General features: G+C 51.6%; 1 protein-coding gene across 5 annotated transcripts in view; it reads right to left on the reverse strand.

Annotated features, from left to right (window-relative positions):
* The window catches only part of PLCG2 (phospholipase C gamma 2), a 151,057-nt gene that overhangs the window by 42,770 nt on the left and 89,997 nt on the right, over positions 1-18,290 (reverse strand). For all 5 annotated transcript variants that reach the window (XM_032389743.1, XM_032389740.1, XM_032389742.1 and 2 more), the window contains 11 exons: positions 17,740-17,841; positions 16,800-16,918; positions 14,984-15,069; positions 13,416-13,536; positions 12,906-13,074; positions 9,934-10,038; positions 8,865-8,954; positions 8,117-8,292; positions 6,678-6,878; positions 5,588-5,707; positions 976-1,156 (listed from right to left, as the gene is read on the reverse strand). In XM_032389743.1, coding sequence (XP_032245634.1) covers positions 976-1,156; positions 5,588-5,707; positions 6,678-6,878; positions 8,117-8,292; positions 8,865-8,954; positions 9,934-10,038; positions 12,906-13,074; positions 13,416-13,536; positions 14,984-15,069; positions 16,800-16,918; positions 17,740-17,841 — 1,470 coding nt within the window. The remainder of the gene's footprint in view (positions 1-975; positions 1,157-5,587; positions 5,708-6,677; positions 6,879-8,116; positions 8,293-8,864; positions 8,955-9,933; positions 10,039-12,905; positions 13,075-13,415; positions 13,537-14,983; positions 15,070-16,799; positions 16,919-17,739; positions 17,842-18,290) is intronic.

Below are 18,290 nucleotides of genomic sequence, written 5' to 3' on the forward strand. Positions count from 1 at the left end.
ATCCTCACTGCCCGGGACAGCTTCTTTATGTGACTGCAAGCTGTCTAGCTCCCCTGTCCAGAACCAAAATGTCCCAAGGCAGGCTTTGGTCCACCACACTGCCAGGAGCCACAATCATTCCTGGCCCATGGTTGGTGTATCCTGAATCTCTTTTCAATACATCAGTGAACCAGGGCGCCTGGGTGGCTCAGTCGGTTAAGCGTCTGCCTTCAGCTCAGGTCATGATCCCAGGGTCCTGGAATCGAGTCCCGCATCGGGCTCCCTGCTCAGCGGGGAGTCTGCTTCTCCCTCTGCCTGCCACTCCCCCTGCTTGTGTTCTCTTGCTCGTTCTCTTGCTCTCTCTCAAATAAATAAATGAAATCTTTAAAAAAAAAAAAATACATCAATGAACCCATGTGACAGGGGCAGAGGTAAGGTCGGTTCTCCGCTCAGAACTGTCCAGTGGCTCAGAATAAAAGCCAGAGTCTCCCAGGGGCCTGCCCTGCACAAAGCAGTCCTTACTTACATCTACCTCAACTCTGGCTCACTCAGTGCTGGCCACACCAGCTGCTTCTCTGAGCCTCCAGGCATGCCCTCACCTCAGGACCTTTGTACTTGCTGTTCTTCCCGTCCATAGCTGCATGGCACATTCTTCCATGAACTCTAGCGTCTGCTCAAATACCTCCTTCTCAGTGAGATCTTTCCAGAGCACGCTCGAGAACTGTAGCCCCTTCCCCATCAGTGCATCCACATCTCCACCTGCCCAGTTTTTTCTCTATAGTACGTGTCACCCTCTGACACACCATCTGTTTTTTTTAATTTATCTCCTTTATTATCTGTCTCCCCTACACTAGACTGCAAGCAGCATGAGGGTGGGCTCCTTGTCCCCAGGACTCAAAGCAGTACTGGACACATGGTGAGTGCTCAATAAAGGTTTGCTGGAAGAACGGACAGATGAATGATACTCCCCCAATCGCGAGCGAGTCAACCACCTACCATATTGTAGCGCTCCAGGAGCTCAGGCGTCACGGGGTAGCGCAGTCGCATCTTCCGGTAGAGCGCGTGTTTCTCATAGTAGCTGACGAGCTCCACGAGGCTCTCGAAGTAGGCAGAGGTCCCCAGCACAAAGTGCCGGCCATCCCGGTGGATGCGGCAATGCTTTACCTTGCCCCTGGCCCTGGAGGGGGGGCAGATCACACAGAGTTGGCAACCGAAATCCCAGAAACCAGACAATTGTTCTGCAAGCCCCGCTAATTAGAAACCACCTAGCTCTCCATCGTGAGGGAACCAGATAAATGAACAAGGGACGGCCCTCCTGGGGAATACAGTGATGCGGGTTTTTTCAACACAGATACAGAAAAAGCTGTATCTTACAAGAAGTACGGAGTGACTCAACAGCTGGCTTCTCTTGTCTGCCCACTCCGCCCGGCCCCAGTTATAGGACTTGATTTTGGGAAGGTCCTGGTGTCCAGATCAGGGTCAGCAAACAATGGCCCAAAGGCCAAATGTGGCCCCCGCCCTCGCTTTTGTAAATAAAGTTTTATTGAAACACAGCCACGTTCATCCACTTCCGTGTTGCCCGGGGCTGCTTTCACCCTACAGCGGCAGACGCTGAGTAGCGACAACAGAGGCCACAGGGCTCGCCAGGCCTGTGATATTTACCCTCTGGTCCTTTACAGGAAATGTTTGCTCATCTCTACTCCAGAACTCTGGGATTTGATGCCCAAATCCTTAAATCTTATCTTCAGTGGCCCAACTACTACAACCATGAATTTTTTTTTTTTCCCAAAAAGCAAACCAATCTTTTATTGCCTCACCCTGCTGACACAAGAGGTGGGAAACCCCCCCCCCCAAAAAAACCCCACAATCTTCAGTCTTACTAGCTTTTATCAGCAAGAACAGAAACATTTGGTAAATTAAGCTTTGACCCTACCTTTACAGCCAAAAAGCATCTTCTTAAACTGTCTCAAGGCATAATTACCATGGGTGAACTACTCATCTTTTAAAAATTTTACACGTCAGAGGGGCGCCCGGGTGGATCAGTCGGTTAAGGTCATGAGACGGAGCCCTGTGTTGGGGTCCTGTGCTGGGCGTGGAGGCTGCTTGGGATTTTCTCTCTCCCTCCTCCTCTGCCCCCCCCGGCACCCCCCCAAGCTTGTGCTCTCTCAAATAAATACACAAATTTTGCACCATAAAGACACTTTTTGTTTTAAAAAACATACACTGTTAAGCCATTTCTTCAGTAAGTCCTGTAAAAGTGCTAAAAGAGTTCTGCTTCAGTGGCTTATTTGCAGTGATATTTCATTAGTATTTCTTTAAAAAAAAAAAAACAAAAAACACTGCTGAGCAGACAAGTTGCAAGATAAAATATAGTATGATCTCATTTGTATTTTTTAAAATTAATCGTTTAAAAAAGGGGAATCCCCACACACAAAATGGCACTGTATTTTCTATAGGTACATATACATGGAGGTCATTTTGGTTTTTTTGGTTTTCTGTTTGTTCGTTTGTTTGTTTGGTTTGGAGTCCACATGGAGAAAACTGTGCTTTCTACCAGGACAAGGACCCAGGTGGGAAGGACCACAGGGGGCTTAGCTTTACTGCAATGTCTTAATTTTTGTAAGAATATATTCACGTAATTAAGAAATTATTAAACTTTTTACAAAAGCTCCCTAGGGCAGGGAGGCTCTAGGGCATGGAGGTTAGTTAAGAGTGGGGTCAGGTTCTGGTTCCTTCTGGTAGCCTGACTGCACCTCTGTCTCCCTGTCCACAGTGCCGGGGATGGACAGTTCCCGTGTCAAGGCAAGTGTTAACACCGCCATCTGACAGCCCAGGGTAAGCCCTCGGCAATGTGTCCGGCGCCCCGAGGGTAACCCATACATGAATGGCTAGGAAAACAGAACCAAGGTCAAGCCAAAACGAGCTTCCCTGGCGAGAGAAGAATCAAGAAAGGAGACAGAACAGGGCTGAGCGTGAATCGCACCTTCCAGCCCCCTGGCTGCTACACGCCAGTGGATGCTGTGACCTGAGGTCCTACTCAGCTCTGCCAAGAAGCCCCTGCTCCCGTGTCCCACTGAGGTCCACTTCCCACTGATCACACCTAGACAGCAGCTTCATCTCTTTGCATAGACTTGAAAGCAGACACCTGTCCTCTCCTGTAGGGATCTATCCAGTTCAGTCTGTTCCCAGAGCCTAGACCACCACCTGGCACAGGAGAGGTGGTATTGGGGAGGGGGGGCGAGGGAGGGAGGGAAAGTTCCTGCAGACCTGTGTTCTCCCTCTGCCTGGAGCACATCCCCACCTGGTCCCCCTAGAACCCCTGCTCACCCTCTGTCACCTGCCCGACCTCTCTGTGGCGCTTACTGCACAACATTACAGCGATGCATTTGTGTGTCTGACTCTCCTGCCCCAGGCAACACTTCTCAGTGAGGGAGAGTGACAGCCACCCCACACCCTGACCATAGTGGGTTAGAAAAAGTCTGTGTGTCCAGGCCGGGGGGTGGGGGGGGTCATCCTGGACTATTACAGTGGCCGCGCCCCCAACAGGCATGCAGTGCGTGGAGACCAGGGACGTTCACCATCCCAACACAATGCAAACAGCCTTCCCCTCCTCTCCTCCTAGAGGCTCCAGGACCTCGTCACTGGCTCGTTCAGCCGGCAGGTCCTGACCACCTGCCGTTGGCAAGGCAACGCTAAGCAGGAGGGAACTGCTCCAGAAAACATGCGCGTAACAGGACATTTCTCATTCTCGTTCTCAGCCAACTGCTGGCCTCATGAGCTCAAAGACTGGGCGGTTTGTATCACTTCGGTGTTTTCGGAGCCCAGCACAGAGCCTGGCGCAGAGTAGGTGCTCAATGAACATTTACTGATCCCTAAAAATATATAAACTCCAGCTTTTAGGGTACCACCAATCTCACGGGGAGGGCAGATGTGCAAACAGAATGGTGGACGTATAAAATCAAGCCTCCATCTGGGGATCCCATCTTCCTCCACATGGTTCCAGTGAAGTGATTCCAACCCATGGCCAGCTTGGAGGTCCCCAGTCAGAACCATGACGCCCAGCTCAGGCCGGGCCAGGGGGAATGGATGTATCACAGGACTCGTCTTTTCTACTAGACACTGGTTCTCAAGGTGAAGCCAATGCGGAGTAGCTCCAGGACACAGAGAACCAGTCTCCCGAGGACTGCCAGCTGAGACGTGGATCCAGGCCTGCTGGAAGCCAGCTTCACCTCTTGAGCGTCTCAGCAAGTAACCACTAAATGCCACCTTTTGTGGCTGCTTGGCCACTGAGTTTGGTTTCTGTCACTCACACCCCAAAGCACCCTGAATGACAGAACTGCAGCACAACTCAATCCCCAACACCCAACATGGTGGCTGGTACGACAGATGTTCACTAAACATGCGCAGTCCCATCCGGGTGGCGGAGGCGCCACCAGGAGCTTCGGGGCAAAGGGCAAGGCGCCGATGCCAAGGAGCCCAGAGCCTCCCTGTTGGCAGCACAAAGCACAGAGGAGCCCTGCGGCCTGGAGCCGACACGCAGCAGGTGCCCGGTAAATGGCAACGATAATTGCCATCACCACCACCACCCACTCACCCAAGACGGCAGGAATGACAGGGGGAGAAGGGGGCAGCCCGGCAGGGTCGCCAAGGGGATGGGCCAGGGCAACAGCAACGGAAGGAACAGGAGCAGGCTGGGTGTACCAGGGCCCCTGCGGTGCAGCCGGTCACCATCATCACCACATGGGAATGTGGGTCTGGAGCTTCCACCTCTTCCCACCTCTCCTAAGAAGAAATCTAAATTTTCAAGTGAAATTCCCCAGTATTTAACATAACCACGCAGGCTAAGGCTCAGTTTAGCCCGTAAGCCTCTTCAGACCTCACCAAGAGAGCAGGCTTTGAACATGGATAAGTCCAAGTCTGCAATTCTGCCTCAGCCCAGGACTAGGCTGTGTGGCTCCAGACAGGTCGCTTAACCTCTCTGGGCCTCCATTACTTGTAGTACCTCATCTACCCCCGTCATGGGCTGCGGTGATGGACTCAGGCAGATGAAGCCCCAACATCAGCCCAGGGTCTGGAACGTTAGTTAGGAACTCAATACACTGGGGCAGGGGAGATGGAGGGACAGTGTAATGAACTGGGTCTGAAACCCCCCCCCCCAACACTGTCACTGGTGGGAACCAGAGGAATCAGGGGTCTTGGGGTGGAATTAAAGTAGAGAACCACAGTCCTAGAGATGGTTGGTCCATACGGCCTTCCCACTGCCAAGGCCGGGTGGCAAGGGCAGAGGGGAGGAAAGCTGGTCTGTCACATCACTGCTCTGGGCTGCTGGGGCTGCCTGGGTGCAAATCCCAGCTCCACCACTTACTGGCTGCACGTGTCAGCAAGTTACTTAACCTCTCTGTGCCTCGGTTTCCTCCTCTGAACAGTAAGGATCATGGTCGTGAAGTTGCTGGAAGACGGACGGAATGAGTCCACAGAACAGGTGCTACTCTCAAGGACACAGACCCGGGCCCCACCCCCTGACAGCTCCCATTAGCGGCTCTTGCTCTCCACACCCGTCCTTCCCAGGCCTCCTCCGGCGAGAGCCGGCCCCCACCCGCCCGCTCACCTGAAGGTGATGGCGTAGGAGTCAGTGCCCTCCCGCCTCCGGATGAGGAAGGCGCCGTCCCGGGGAACCCTCATTAGCATGTCCTCTGCTTCCCCGCGGCTCAGCCCGTCATAGTACCACCTGCGGCGCGGGGGAAACGGCCACGTGAGAGAGCCACCCGCGGAGGGGGCGGCACTGGGCTCTGGGGAGACCTGGAATAGGACCCCAGAAACCACCATGGAACTTGCACCGTGGGCTTCCCCACCCAAAAACGCCGCTGAAGACAGCAATGTTTTTTAGGAGACCACCAAGATGTAGCTCGGGTAAAACATTCCTACAGTAGGTCTGCTTGGAGCACGAGAGAATAAATTTAACTTAACTGTATCCTCCCACCCCATCAGCCTGACTCAGGGCCAGCATCCATCACTGCAGAGAACAGAAAATCGGAGGCCGAGAACACAGGGAACAGAGTTTTAGGAAGGTCTTTTGGTTTGGCTGGTCTTTGGTTACTTTCAAAGATATGAAATAGCAAATTTTAAAAGGCAATCCATACGAATATAGACAAAAGTAAGACAGCTGCTATAAGTTACAAGGCCTCTCAGTAATGTACATTTTAGCAGGCTTCTGCTTAAAAAGAGCTCCCCCCGCCCCACCACTTATTTCCAGAATTGGTTAACCCTTTGCAAAGCATAACTAATATTCATTTCACTGGATAAAAAATGAAGGGTAAATGTGTACAATTACTTTCCTTCTTGTTCACTTTCAGAGTGAACAGGAATGAGCTTTGACAAGCAGAACGATATCACCCGGCCAAAATTCACCTCCGAAAATCATAACCCGAGAGCTCAGGACTGTGAAGGTAAAGGAGGAGAAGGGCAGGGAGAGGCCGAGGGAAAGAGAAAATAGGGGGAGTAGGTGTTTGGAAACTGGGGCCATCCTGGGGAATTTAAGAGATCCCGGGGGACCTGGGTGAGGGGCCTCGTGGGAAGCTGGGCCCCAGCACACCCACAAGACTGGCTTTTCTGACTGGGAAACCCAATCCACCTGCGCGTCTGCACCCACTAAGCCTGGCGCTTGAGGTCTGCTGCCCCGGGAGCACGGGCACACGTACGGCTTTGACTCGTGGGGGTGGGGGTTGGGCACAGGGTCGGTGAGCCGAAGCTCGAACTCCGTGCAGCGCAGGTGCGTCTCGCGGTAGTGCTGGATGAGGGCATACATGCTGGGGAACATGATGTTGTCAGTCAGGAAGTACTTCATGGTCCCACCCTCCATGGTGGAACGGATCCGGCAGTGCTGGACCCGGCCGGACCGCCTGTAGGGAGACGGACAACATCAGCACCGAGGCCGGGCCCACCGGCCCTGCCTACACCCAGGGTGTCAGAGAACGTGGCGAGGGAGGGAAGGGGGCGTGGCCAGAACTGCGACCAGCGGCACTGATGGGGAGGCACTATGTGCGGCCACACAGGCCTCCCCCTGCTCTTAGAACAGGCTTGGGCTTTAGCGCCTGGATTCCAGAACATTCTACCTACTTCGTCCACCTACTTTTACCTACATAACTCCTAACTCTGGAGCCAGATGGCCTAGGTGTAAATCCTGACTCAGCCACTTATGTGCTAAGTGACCTCGAACAAGTGACTTGTCCTCTCTGAGCCTCCACATCATCATCCTTGTGGTCTGTCCTCGCTAAGCTGTCCTGAGGACTGAACAAGGTCACACACAAAATGTGCCTAGAATGCTGCCTGGCACATGGGAAGCATCTTGTAGGTGTGAGTGGTCACTATTATAGGTATGTTGTTATAATGTGTCTCCATGGAAACACCAGTTCTTGCAGGAAGTCCTCCCTGACCACTCCGGCCCCCAACATTACATCAAGCCCTGCTCTTACGGACTTTTGTAACATTTAGCATTTTTTGCATTGCACGTATCACAACTATAATTATAGAGAATCGATTCCTTTTTCATTGTCTATTTCCCTGACCAGACTCTAATCTCCATCAGGACAGGGATCCTGTCTGTCTTATCGTTGTGCCCAGCACAGAGCAATCACTCAATGAATACCCTTTAGTGAATGAAGGTACTAATGAGTGAGTGAGTGAGTGAGTGAGAAAGCTCACAACAGCTCCATAAAGCAACCTTTAGAATCTCTATTTTAGGGACAAAGAAACAGAGATTGCAGGAGGTTGAGTGACTTACCCAAGGGCACCCCACCTGCTCTAGAGCCAGGACTGGAGGGTTGGGGGTGTGTGAGGCCACATTGTCCTTAGTGCAGGGTCAGATCCTGTCTTTACTTAAAATGTTGATGATACTGTGTTCATCACGGATTTTTCATTACTTCTGATTTTTAAAAAATACTGCATTGAAATACCACTAATCTTGATTGCTAAATGTCCTGGGCCTCACCTGCCTCGGCCCACCCCTGCCCCGCACAGATTCCTAAATGAAGCTTGGGGTTCTGGTCTAGGCCTCAGCTCGCACAACTCGCCGCATGCTCTCCCCCACTCCGCCCCCGCCGCCCCGGCCAGCTGCGAGGGGAAGGCGGCATGCCCCTACCAGAAGGACAGGGTGTAGTCATTGGGGAAGGTCTTGCTCTCCCGCACCAGGAAGGTCCCATCCTTGCCCCCCGTCTCCGCACAATATTCCTGCAGCAACTTCTCGGCACTCGTCCTCTTCTCTACCTTCTTGTGGAACCATTCCTCCCCAAAATGCAGCTCCGTGGGGGGTGTATCCTGGGCCACAAAGAGAGGAGCAGTTTCTGAAAACTCCAGGAGGCCACCACCCATGGTGGCTCGGGACTGGAGAGCAGACAGGCCGGCTTCAGCTTGCCCTCACCCCAAGAGGTCTGGGAAGACGGCTTCCACTGCCCTCCCTTGCCTGCCACCATGGGTGGTGGCCTCCTGGAGTCCTAAGACATGGGCTAAGGGGTCCCCGGTACAGGTTTCAACTCTACTGCACAAGGAGTCTGAGAGCGATAATGCCCAGGGGGCTGCACTCAAGAAACAGCACCAAGGATGGCCAGGAGCTGGAGGGGAGAGGGCAGAAAAGCTGGGAATGAGGCTGGAGGTGGAGCTGGACAGAGCATCCAAAGGTCCTCCCCTCCCACTCGGAGCACAGGCCCATCAGGCCCATCAGGCCCTTCAGGGAACAGGAAAGAACTGCTTGAATCTCATTGGTTGCCCAGCCAGCCAATCAGAAAAGAGCCAGGCAGACCAGGGTACCAAAGAGGCAGCTCCTTGGGCTGAGGATGTTGGGGCCTGGGGGCCATGGGAGCGAGGACAGGTTGGGAGGCTGTGTCCCCTACCTGGGGCAGCTCCTCTTCTGCAGTCTGTTCAATATCGTCACTGAACGACAGCTTGGCGTTCGCGATGGCACAGTAGTGCCGAGTCCATTTCTAGAAAGGGAAACCAGCATTAGCTCTCCCCTCAGTCTCTGCCCCATCAAGTCTGGGGCCCCACCCAGCATGACGCCAGGATTTACGAGGGATGCACCTTTCCCGCTTTTCGTAGACATTTACGGTGGTTCCATGGAATTCCATCCCCTTCAAGACGTTTCTTTTAAAACATCTATTTTTGGGTTCTTTGGGCATTTTCAGGACTTTTTTAATTCACTGTGTCTAAGGGTTGATACAACTTAGTATCAAATTTCTAGTTCATGTTTATTTAATGTGAAGCCTTTTATGAATGACGGGATTGTTTTTTGGGTCTCGTGACTGTCTTTTTCTATTACCTCCACTTTTTATGACTTTCAAGATTTCTCAGCCAGTTTGTCTAGCAACTCTTCAATGTCTGTGACTTAATCCTTTATTTAAACATTAACAATTTTTAATATTTCTAGGATGTAAGGACAGACATATCAAAACATATGCAAATGGATTTGTATGTTAGGTTAAGGGACGTGAGAAGTGGCATGAACATTCAAAATGCATCCCTCTCGCCAAAATAAGGGTTCTGCGGGAACTGTGCCAGACTGAAGAGTACTAAGGAGTCAGGACAACCAAATACACTGTCACATCCTGGATTGAACCTTGGACCAAAAAAAGGACATCAGGAGACCAACTGGTAAAACTGAAATAAGGTCCATGAATTAATTAGTGGTATTGCACCAATGTTCATTTCCTGCTTCCAATAACTACACTCTGGTTATGGAGGACGTTAGTATTTGGGGAAGCTGACTGAAGGGTATGTAAAAATTCTTTGTGTGTGTGCATGCAAATGCATAGTATGTTATGTGGAATATAAATTAATTTCAAAGTAAAATAATAATGCAAAAAAAAAAAGGTCAAAATGGGAGTAAGATAGGAATATTCTCAGAGTTCTCTAGTAGGCCTCAGACGCACTCAAGGCTCTGAGAAGGGGTGCAAGGAGACCCACCTGGTCGATGGAATCCCACATGTACAGTTCACCCTGTTGCTTGTGCTCATCTTTCTTGTCCTCCATGTCGACATCCACGTCGCCTCGGGGGCCCAGCTTCTTATGCTGAGGGGAAAAAATACACATAGCCTGTCTCCTTCAAGACCCAAGCTTAGGATCTTTGAGCCAGCAAGCATTCATCCACATCAGCCAGCCAGCCAGCATCTATCTGCCGCATCCACCTCAGGGCCTTTGCACTGCCCGTTCTCTCTGCCTGGTTTCTCTCTCACTACATTCAGCTCTCTGCTCAGTGTCACCTCCTCAGATGAGCTTTCCCCGACTACTTGATCTAAAAATAGCCTCCACTCCCCTTTCCACCCCTGTCACTCTCTGGCCCCTGGGAGTTATTTTCCATATTCTTGGCCCTTTGTGTATCTATGTGTCTATCTGTATTCTGTCTTCCCTGCCAAAAAATATAAGCCCCATCAGGGCAGGACTTTGTGCTGTCCCCTGTTGAATCTCCTGTGGCAGTTCAGCAAATAGTAAGTGCTCAATAAACATTCAGTGTATCAGCAATACCACCTGCATGCCCCACATTCTCTGGCACACACAGGGAAAGGCAGGAACAGCCATCCGGGAGCCCAGACTCCAGGGCAGTGGACTGCACACCGGGGATGCAGAATTAAGCTGCTTTATCAGCTGTGTGACCCTGGGCAGGAGGCTGCACTTCTCTGGGCCTCACAGTTCTCATCAGTGAGACTAAGACAGCGACTACAACAACCTACATCCAGGTGAGTACTGACGCCCACCCAGGCCAGTATTTGTAAACCCTTGATTCTGGTGGCCCGGGGGAGGGAGCTCAGGATTGGGAGTCTGTCCGGGGCTCGAGTGTGGGGCCTTACTCGCTGTGACAACTAGTCTCAGTCTCAGTCATTTCCTCTGTGAAATGGGATTAGCGACAGCCCCTGCTGCATCCTGTCAGCCCATGGGCATGAAAGACACCTGTCAACACTGAGGCATGGTGTGTTTCATTTTGAACGGCCTTGAATTACTTCTTGGGCAGGAACTAACCACAACCTCAGCTAAGCCACCTTCTAGACCTCAAGGTCCCCAACTGGAAAGTGGGCCTGGGGCCTGGGATTTGCCACCTCTCAGGGCTGTAGGAGACTGGATAGTATTTAGTGTCACGCCTAGCCAGGCTCACAAATGCTATTCCTGCCCTCTTCCTGAAACACGAGGGAGCCAAGAAGTACCACCGGGAGGTAATGGGTGCTCTGACCGGGGCTGTCACTACGTCACACCCTAAAACAAGAGCCAGAAAATCTCTGGGGACACACAGAGAACAGTCCCAAGAAAGCGAAGCTACAGAGAAACGCAGACTCACTGACCTAATGCCTGAGAAGCTGTAGACCCTCCCGAGCTGAGCTCCTTTGGCCTCTAGTCCTGCCTTCCCCAGGCTGGAAGTTTCCCTTGGTGTCTCAGGGAGAAGTGCCCCAGGGTCTTAGTCAAATCCTGCAGATAGGCTGGTGCTTTTACCCTGAGGGCACCAATACCCCATCCTCTGGATGAACCTCTGAGAAAGCCCCCTCATGCCATTTGGCACATCTCTGTTGACAGGTCTGTCTCCCCACTAGACCATGACCTCCTGGCACACAGGGATTATACCCAGTGCATCTTGATGGCTCAGTGACAATCTAGGGAATGTGCCCCGCGTTCACACCACCACACGTTTATGGATGTTATTCCCCCAACCTGAGAGCACTGCCCCCTCTCTGCCTAATAAACACCTGTCCACTCTTCCATATGAACCTGCTACTTGTCAACAAAATCCATCCCACTCCTTCTATCAATGGCCACCAACTGGAGACTTCATGTTCAGCCCCCTTTGTGGGAGATGTGGTCATGTGACAGTTCTCACACACAGGACAGGACAGGCTGGGAAATACCAAACTGACATCCTGCTTATTTGCAGAAATTGCGGACCTTGGACACACTCACATTGCCCTTTCTATGGGCTGGAGCTCAGATGAGCCTACAACCCAACATCAACCCCCCCAGGGCAGAGCGTCCACCCAGCTTCTGTGCCAGGGACCTCCTTCGAAGGTGGGGAAGACGATGGACCCCTTTCTCAGAACAACATTGACAACGCATAGGATAAGAAAAACTACACTAAAATACAGTTATTAACATATCAAATATTTATAATATAAATAGATGTGCTTCCTTATTAACTTGTTATATAAGATCTAGAGTCAAATCTATTAACCACCATAATTTCAAAGTAGTGATGAGGACAAGATCATTTTGAGATATTTGTAGTAACTGTAAACATGATATGAAAATATCTATGATTTCCCAAGCCCCACAAGCCCCAAGTGGCTTGTTGCCAATATTCACAATGGAAGGAAATGTTAAGTTTTACTTACAGGTTAATAAAAGTAAAGAGGCAACATTTTCCCCCAAAGTTCACACACTACCATACCCCAGATTCTAACTGTGGATTTTCTGGAGGGGTCTACAGAACCTCAGCTGAAAATCCTTTCCCTAGGAGACTGCAGAACAAGATAAGAGGATGCTGGTTCCCTTGATAGCCTTGTGGACCAGAGCTCAAACTTTCTAGAACACTCTCCCTCAGCCAAAGAAGAACTGACCTCTCCTATGCTTTAAGCCACTATATATCTGGTCTCTCTGTCTTAGTAATACAGATCCCCTCTCCCCGGTGTCCCTGGCACTCTCGGGCACGGCTGATCCTTCATCCCTCCCCATAGCACTTGGCAAGCCACCCCCTTTGTCCATTAGCACATGTCCATTAGCACTTCGTCCATCTCACACACTGGACTGGGACACAGAGGCACCTAGAGGTGAAATGACCTTGCCCAGCGTCGCTGAGGGAGTTAGCAAGGAGAGCTGGTGTGAGTCCAGGCAGTGGGACCAGGAGCCTGGGCTCTGAGCCACCTGGTCTCCTGAGTGACAGGCCACCCAAGGCCACCTACCTTGATGATGATCTTCTCTCGCAGCTGGGTGGGCGAGGGCAGCTGGTCCGCGCAGGCCTCCGTGGGCTTCATCAGCAGCTGGTCGCCAAACACCTCCTTGAACACCCTGGCCATGTGGCGCTGCTGCTCCACACAACAGTGCTCCTCGATGGACAGGATCACTGGGAAGCTGTGTGTGGGCGGAGCCAGCTCAGCTCAGCAGGGGGGCGGCGGCAGGGCCGGGAACCAGAGGTCACTGGTTTCCCAGAGCCAGCCTCCTCCCCACGCCAGAACCAGGGAGGCACTTGCACTTTGGGCCTGTAGGGGGCGCCAACGCTCAGCTGAAGACTTGTTGGGCGCCACCGAGGATGGAGGCGGGGCGGGGGTGTGTGTGTGTGTGTGTGTGTGTGTGTGTGTGTGTGTGTGACCGTGTGTGACTGTGTGTGACTGTGTGTGACTGTGTGTGCATGCACGAGGGCATCTGTCCACCTTTCCCTTAAAGACGAACCACCAGGGAATCAGTCAACGGACCTTGAAGTGACAAAGGCATGGTCTTTGATGGCCTGCACGACATCATCAAACTTGATCTTGGTGGTCCGTGTCCAGCCGTGGTAGATGATGGGCTTCCCGTCGGGCCCGTCCCAGCAGTCCACTGAGGGAAGAAACGTGTAGTCTCAACACCCGGCTGTCTCTCCCCACCTCAAGAGTCCACTGATGGCAGCCACACTGTGGGGGGGGGGGGCCCAGCTGCAAGCTCGGCCCCAGCCCCCCACCGTGGCTCAGTCACTAGGACATGGGGGCCACACCCAGTAATTCCCCTCAGGGGCCAGCAACACGAGGACCCCTGTTATCTGTGTACATGCATTACTCATGCAGTTACGGGAAGACTCTGGTTGCTTAATTAAAGGTCCCCAATACATCTGTCCCAAAGAAACGAATTTCTATGTTTCCTTTTTTTTTTTTAAGAGATTTATAATGTGGGATTTTTTCTGATTTCACTTGGCTTGCTTTTTCTGCTAATGGAAATAAGAGCAATGAGACGTTTACTTTTTTAAAGTTCACAGGAAAATATTCAAACAGAACTAGATTATGTAGAAGGTGAACATCCCCTCTATTTTCAACCCCCAGAGGTAAGAGGAGTGGACCGTTTCAAGCTTGATTTTTTCACATTTGCTTTTTTCTGGGGTGGGGGGCATACACCAGGCAAACGTCTATAGGAATCAGTGCCAATCGAGTCTGATGCTCTGATGAATGTGCTTGATAAAACTGGAACTTCCATCAGTGCTCTGTGCCCCTTCTCAGCCCAGTACACCCGCCCGCCTTTGGTGGCGCGGTCAGGCCGGGAGGAAGCAGCGGGCTCCTGAGCACGTCCAGGGGCCTTGATCGTCTGTGCTGGGGTGACCGTGAGCAACTATGAAAAGCAGCTGGGCCAGATGCTAAAACATAGAGGGCTCCTGCCTTCCTCAAATAACAGCCTGGAGGGAAGCCGAAGGAGAAAATAGCGTAACAAAGCCATCTTTGGTACTGGACTCCCAGCCCTGCCACTACATCAGGACATTCTCTAGATGCCCCAAACCACTGCCGCAGGGTTTCTTTTTTTTTTTTTTTATGTTATGTTAATCACCATACATTACATCATTAGTTTTTGATGTAGTGTTCCATGATACACTGTTTGCGTATAACACCCAGTACTCCATGCAGGACGTGCCCTCTTTAATACCCATCACCAGGCTAACCCATCCTCCCACCCCCTCCCCTCTTGAACCCTCAGTTTGTTTTTCAGAGTCCATAGTCTCTCATGGTTCATCTGCCCCTCCGATTTCTCCCCCTTCATTCTTCCTGCCCCAGGGTTTCTGACTCCAACCCGGCCAGGCTCGACACCATACCTTGTCCTGGGGGGAAATCTTCTGGGGAAAGGTGCCTACCATTTGGTGGCCACGTCCTCCACCCCCAGATGCTACGGGCACCCGGGTCCTCCCTTTGCCTGTCCCACTCACCCCCACGACTCAGGCCTTTCAGACAACAAAAAGCATCGAGCAGCTACTTGGCAGACCTCAATTCATCGTAAGTGTCATCCCCACCGGGAAAATGGTACTCACGCTCAATGCAGCGACAGCCCATCCGTAGGCAGCGGATATATGCTTCCGTGGACGACTCGCTCCGCAGCTGGTCACCGGTGAGGTACCTGAGGGAGAGGAGGCGGTGGCCATGTGGGGGCAGGGCTGCACCTTGGGGCATCCTGGGGAACTTCTCAGCCCAAGTGCCCAACATCCTGAATCCTTCCTGTCTAAAAGATCCATGGTTAGGATGTGGGCCAGACACAAGCAATCGTGTGGCCACACCAGTCACGAGCTTTAGGCTCAAGGCCAAAATCGCAGGATGTGGACAACAGCCACCTTGGCGATCCTAGACAAGAGTCGAGACTGTGTATTCTTTGGAGGAGAACTTGGTCAAAGGGTATCAGGAGTGAAACTGACATATGGCAATCAATTAATGACCCTACTACCCCACCCACCACCACCATGGTGCCCACTAGGAGGCCCTTAGTCCAATGATGGGCCACCATTTTGGTATCAGGGCTCCAGGCCAGGCACAGGTCTTGAAGAACTATTGCTGGAATTCACTATGCTTTGAACCCTGTCCACCAAAACTGACATAAAAATGCGTATTTGTATGCACTTTCCTCCTCTCCATGTCCGCACCCCCCACCCCTTTTAAGAGTTCACGTTCCTTCACGATCCTCCAGGCTTGGTAGGATTCAGCACTCTAAGTCAACGGACATGGTGGGAAAGAGAAAATCATGCAATCAATTTGCCCCCAAGAGGGTGTCACCTTCCAAAATGCTGTCTCTCTGACTTCTGCCTGTGGTGACACTTGGGAAGGTACCAATCTGCCAGGTGCCCAGGCCCCAAGACTTTCACCCTCTCACCTTATAAGCAGACTAAATAGGGGAACCTGAGTGCAACATTCACTTCTCCCTTCCAGTCTACCGTCTCTTTTGCAATCAGGATAATCTTCCAAAAACGTGAACGTGAGTGTCTTGCTCTCTGGTTTCAAAGCCATCAGTGGCTCCTACTGCCAAGTGCCCTTTGCTGTGATTTAAATGGTTCCACTCAAGCAGAACTGCTGCCCTCCTCTCCTGCCACTCACCCTCCTGGATTCTACAGTCCAATCCCCCTCAGTTCCTCCTTCCCCTGGACTTTTGCACGTGCGGTTCCTCCTTGCCTCACCACCTGTTCTCTCATCAACTCCTGTTGATCCTTGAATCAAAGGAGGCCTTTTGGGGTACCTGGGGGGGCTCAGTCGGTTGGGTGTGCTACTCTTGATTTCAGCTTGTGATCTTGGGGTCCTGGGATCGGGCCCTGCACGGGACTCCACACTCGGTGGGGAGTCTGCTTATCTCCCTCTGTCTCCCTCCCCCTCTGCCCCTCCCCCAGCTCATGGGCTTTCGCTCTCACTCTCTAAAATAGATAAATAAATCTTTAACACAAAACAGAACAAAACAAAGGAGGCCTTTTCCCCTCCAAGTACATGAGGACAGAGCTGCTCCTTCTCTCTTCCCTGCTGTATCCCCAGCACCTGCAAGCACAGGGCCCAGCACAGGGCACACACTCAATATCAGCTCGATAATTCATTCAGTTGCTTTGCCGTGGTTACTAAGAGATGTCCGTGAAAACCAGCTTTGCCAACTTGCTTTTTAGGGTCATAGAAAAAAACGTGATTATTGCAAATACCAACTGGGAAAGGGCTGGGTGCATTCCCATGCCCCTTTCAGAAGCTTTTGTACAATCTAGTCTGAGGAGTGTGGCCTTGCACTCTGCCCGCTCCCACACGCTTCACCAGAGCTGGGCACTGGTGCCCCAGCACCCCGCCCTTCGGCCGCCCGGCCCATCACAGGCTCACCGAGAAACTCACGTGTTATGCGAAGAGGAGATCCAGTAATGGGACAAGGGGTTGTTCATGTCCTGCATGTCCACCACGTCGTACTTCTCATCCCAGATGCTGTTCTCCCGCGAAAACAGGTACGTGAGGAACTAGGAAAGTCACAGAGACGAGATCCTCATGAGGATGATGAGGATGATGTGGATGGGTGGGGCCTGGATCTTTCTGGTCTCGGCCAACACAGGGAGATGGCAGATCTGATACGGGAACTCCTAAGGTCTCCTGGCCTCAGGTACCCGAATTTGTAACGCAGAATGCTCAGATTGCAACAGGATATACGGACACATGTTTTCACTCAACTGGGTAACGCTTCTCTTTGTCACATGTAGCCTAAAATAGTTGATACAAGCGTACAGGCCTCCCACGGGTAAGTTTTAAGGCATAATAATACCATGAATATTTGTACTCAAACCACCCAACCTAAAGCAAGAGAACATCACCGGTATCCTAACATCGAAAAGGCAGGAAATTTCCTACCCCAATTCCTCACTCACTCCTTTAAAAAAAAAAAATCAGATTGAGTGGCACGGGGCTATACTCTGCTGCCTGGGACCAGCCTTACATGAGGCAGGAGTACTGCAGTTCCCCTCTCGGCCCCACCTCCCCTGCTGCTTCACCCCATCGACCTTCAAATCTGGTTGCTGTGCTTGTGATTGCTAGACGCTCCCTGGCAGCAGACGTCCTCTGGCGGGGAAAGCAAAGAACCCACCCAGGACACACAGCCCAGTAGAGAAGGATGAGCAAAACAGAAGGCTATACTTCAGAACCTAGAAGAAAACCAGCTCTCAACCAACAGAGTCAATTGGGGGGGCAGATGACAGCAAAGCCCTCCAAGCGGAGAGAACCAGAAAAACACCAGAGGTCATAGATGTGAATCAAAAAGTCAAGCCAAGTTGACAAGGAGCCCACTCACCTCATCGACAAACAAGAAGGGCTCGGCAGTTTCCCTCATGGTGTCATCGATAAACTTAGTCATCCGCTCACGGACTTTGTTCAGATCCTGAGCCCAAAGCTCCTTCGAATGACAGAGAGAACAAGAAATCATCAGAAAGAGGACTGGCAAAATCCTTCATCTCTCAGGATCCAGTTTCCCATCAAAGACCAAAATGTCAATGTGTTTCAGATGCATATGCAATCAAGCGCCACGTAACACTCATTACTCTGTACCTGACGAACCTTTTCTGTAAAGGACCAGGGGGTTAAATATTTTAGGCTTTGCGTCACAACTGCTCAATTCTGCTCCTGTACTGCAAAAGGAGCCGTAGACAATACATACACAAATGGGCATGGCTGTGTTCCAATAAAACTTTATTTACAAAAACAAGTGGTGGGCCGCATTCGGCCCACGGGCCATAGTTCGCCAACTCCTACCCTATGCCAGTTCTCTACACTGATTGGCGTGAAGAGGACGGCGAGCACAATGACGTCAGACTGCCAGGGTTACTCACTTGGCTGACCCCGGCA

The sequence above is a fragment of the Phoca vitulina genome, unplaced genomic scaffold (assembly GCF_004348235.1).
Source record: "Phoca vitulina isolate PV1807 unplaced genomic scaffold, GSC_HSeal_1.0 scaffold56, whole genome shotgun sequence".
NCBI classification, from domain to species: domain Eukaryota; kingdom Metazoa; phylum Chordata; class Mammalia; order Carnivora; family Phocidae; genus Phoca; species Phoca vitulina.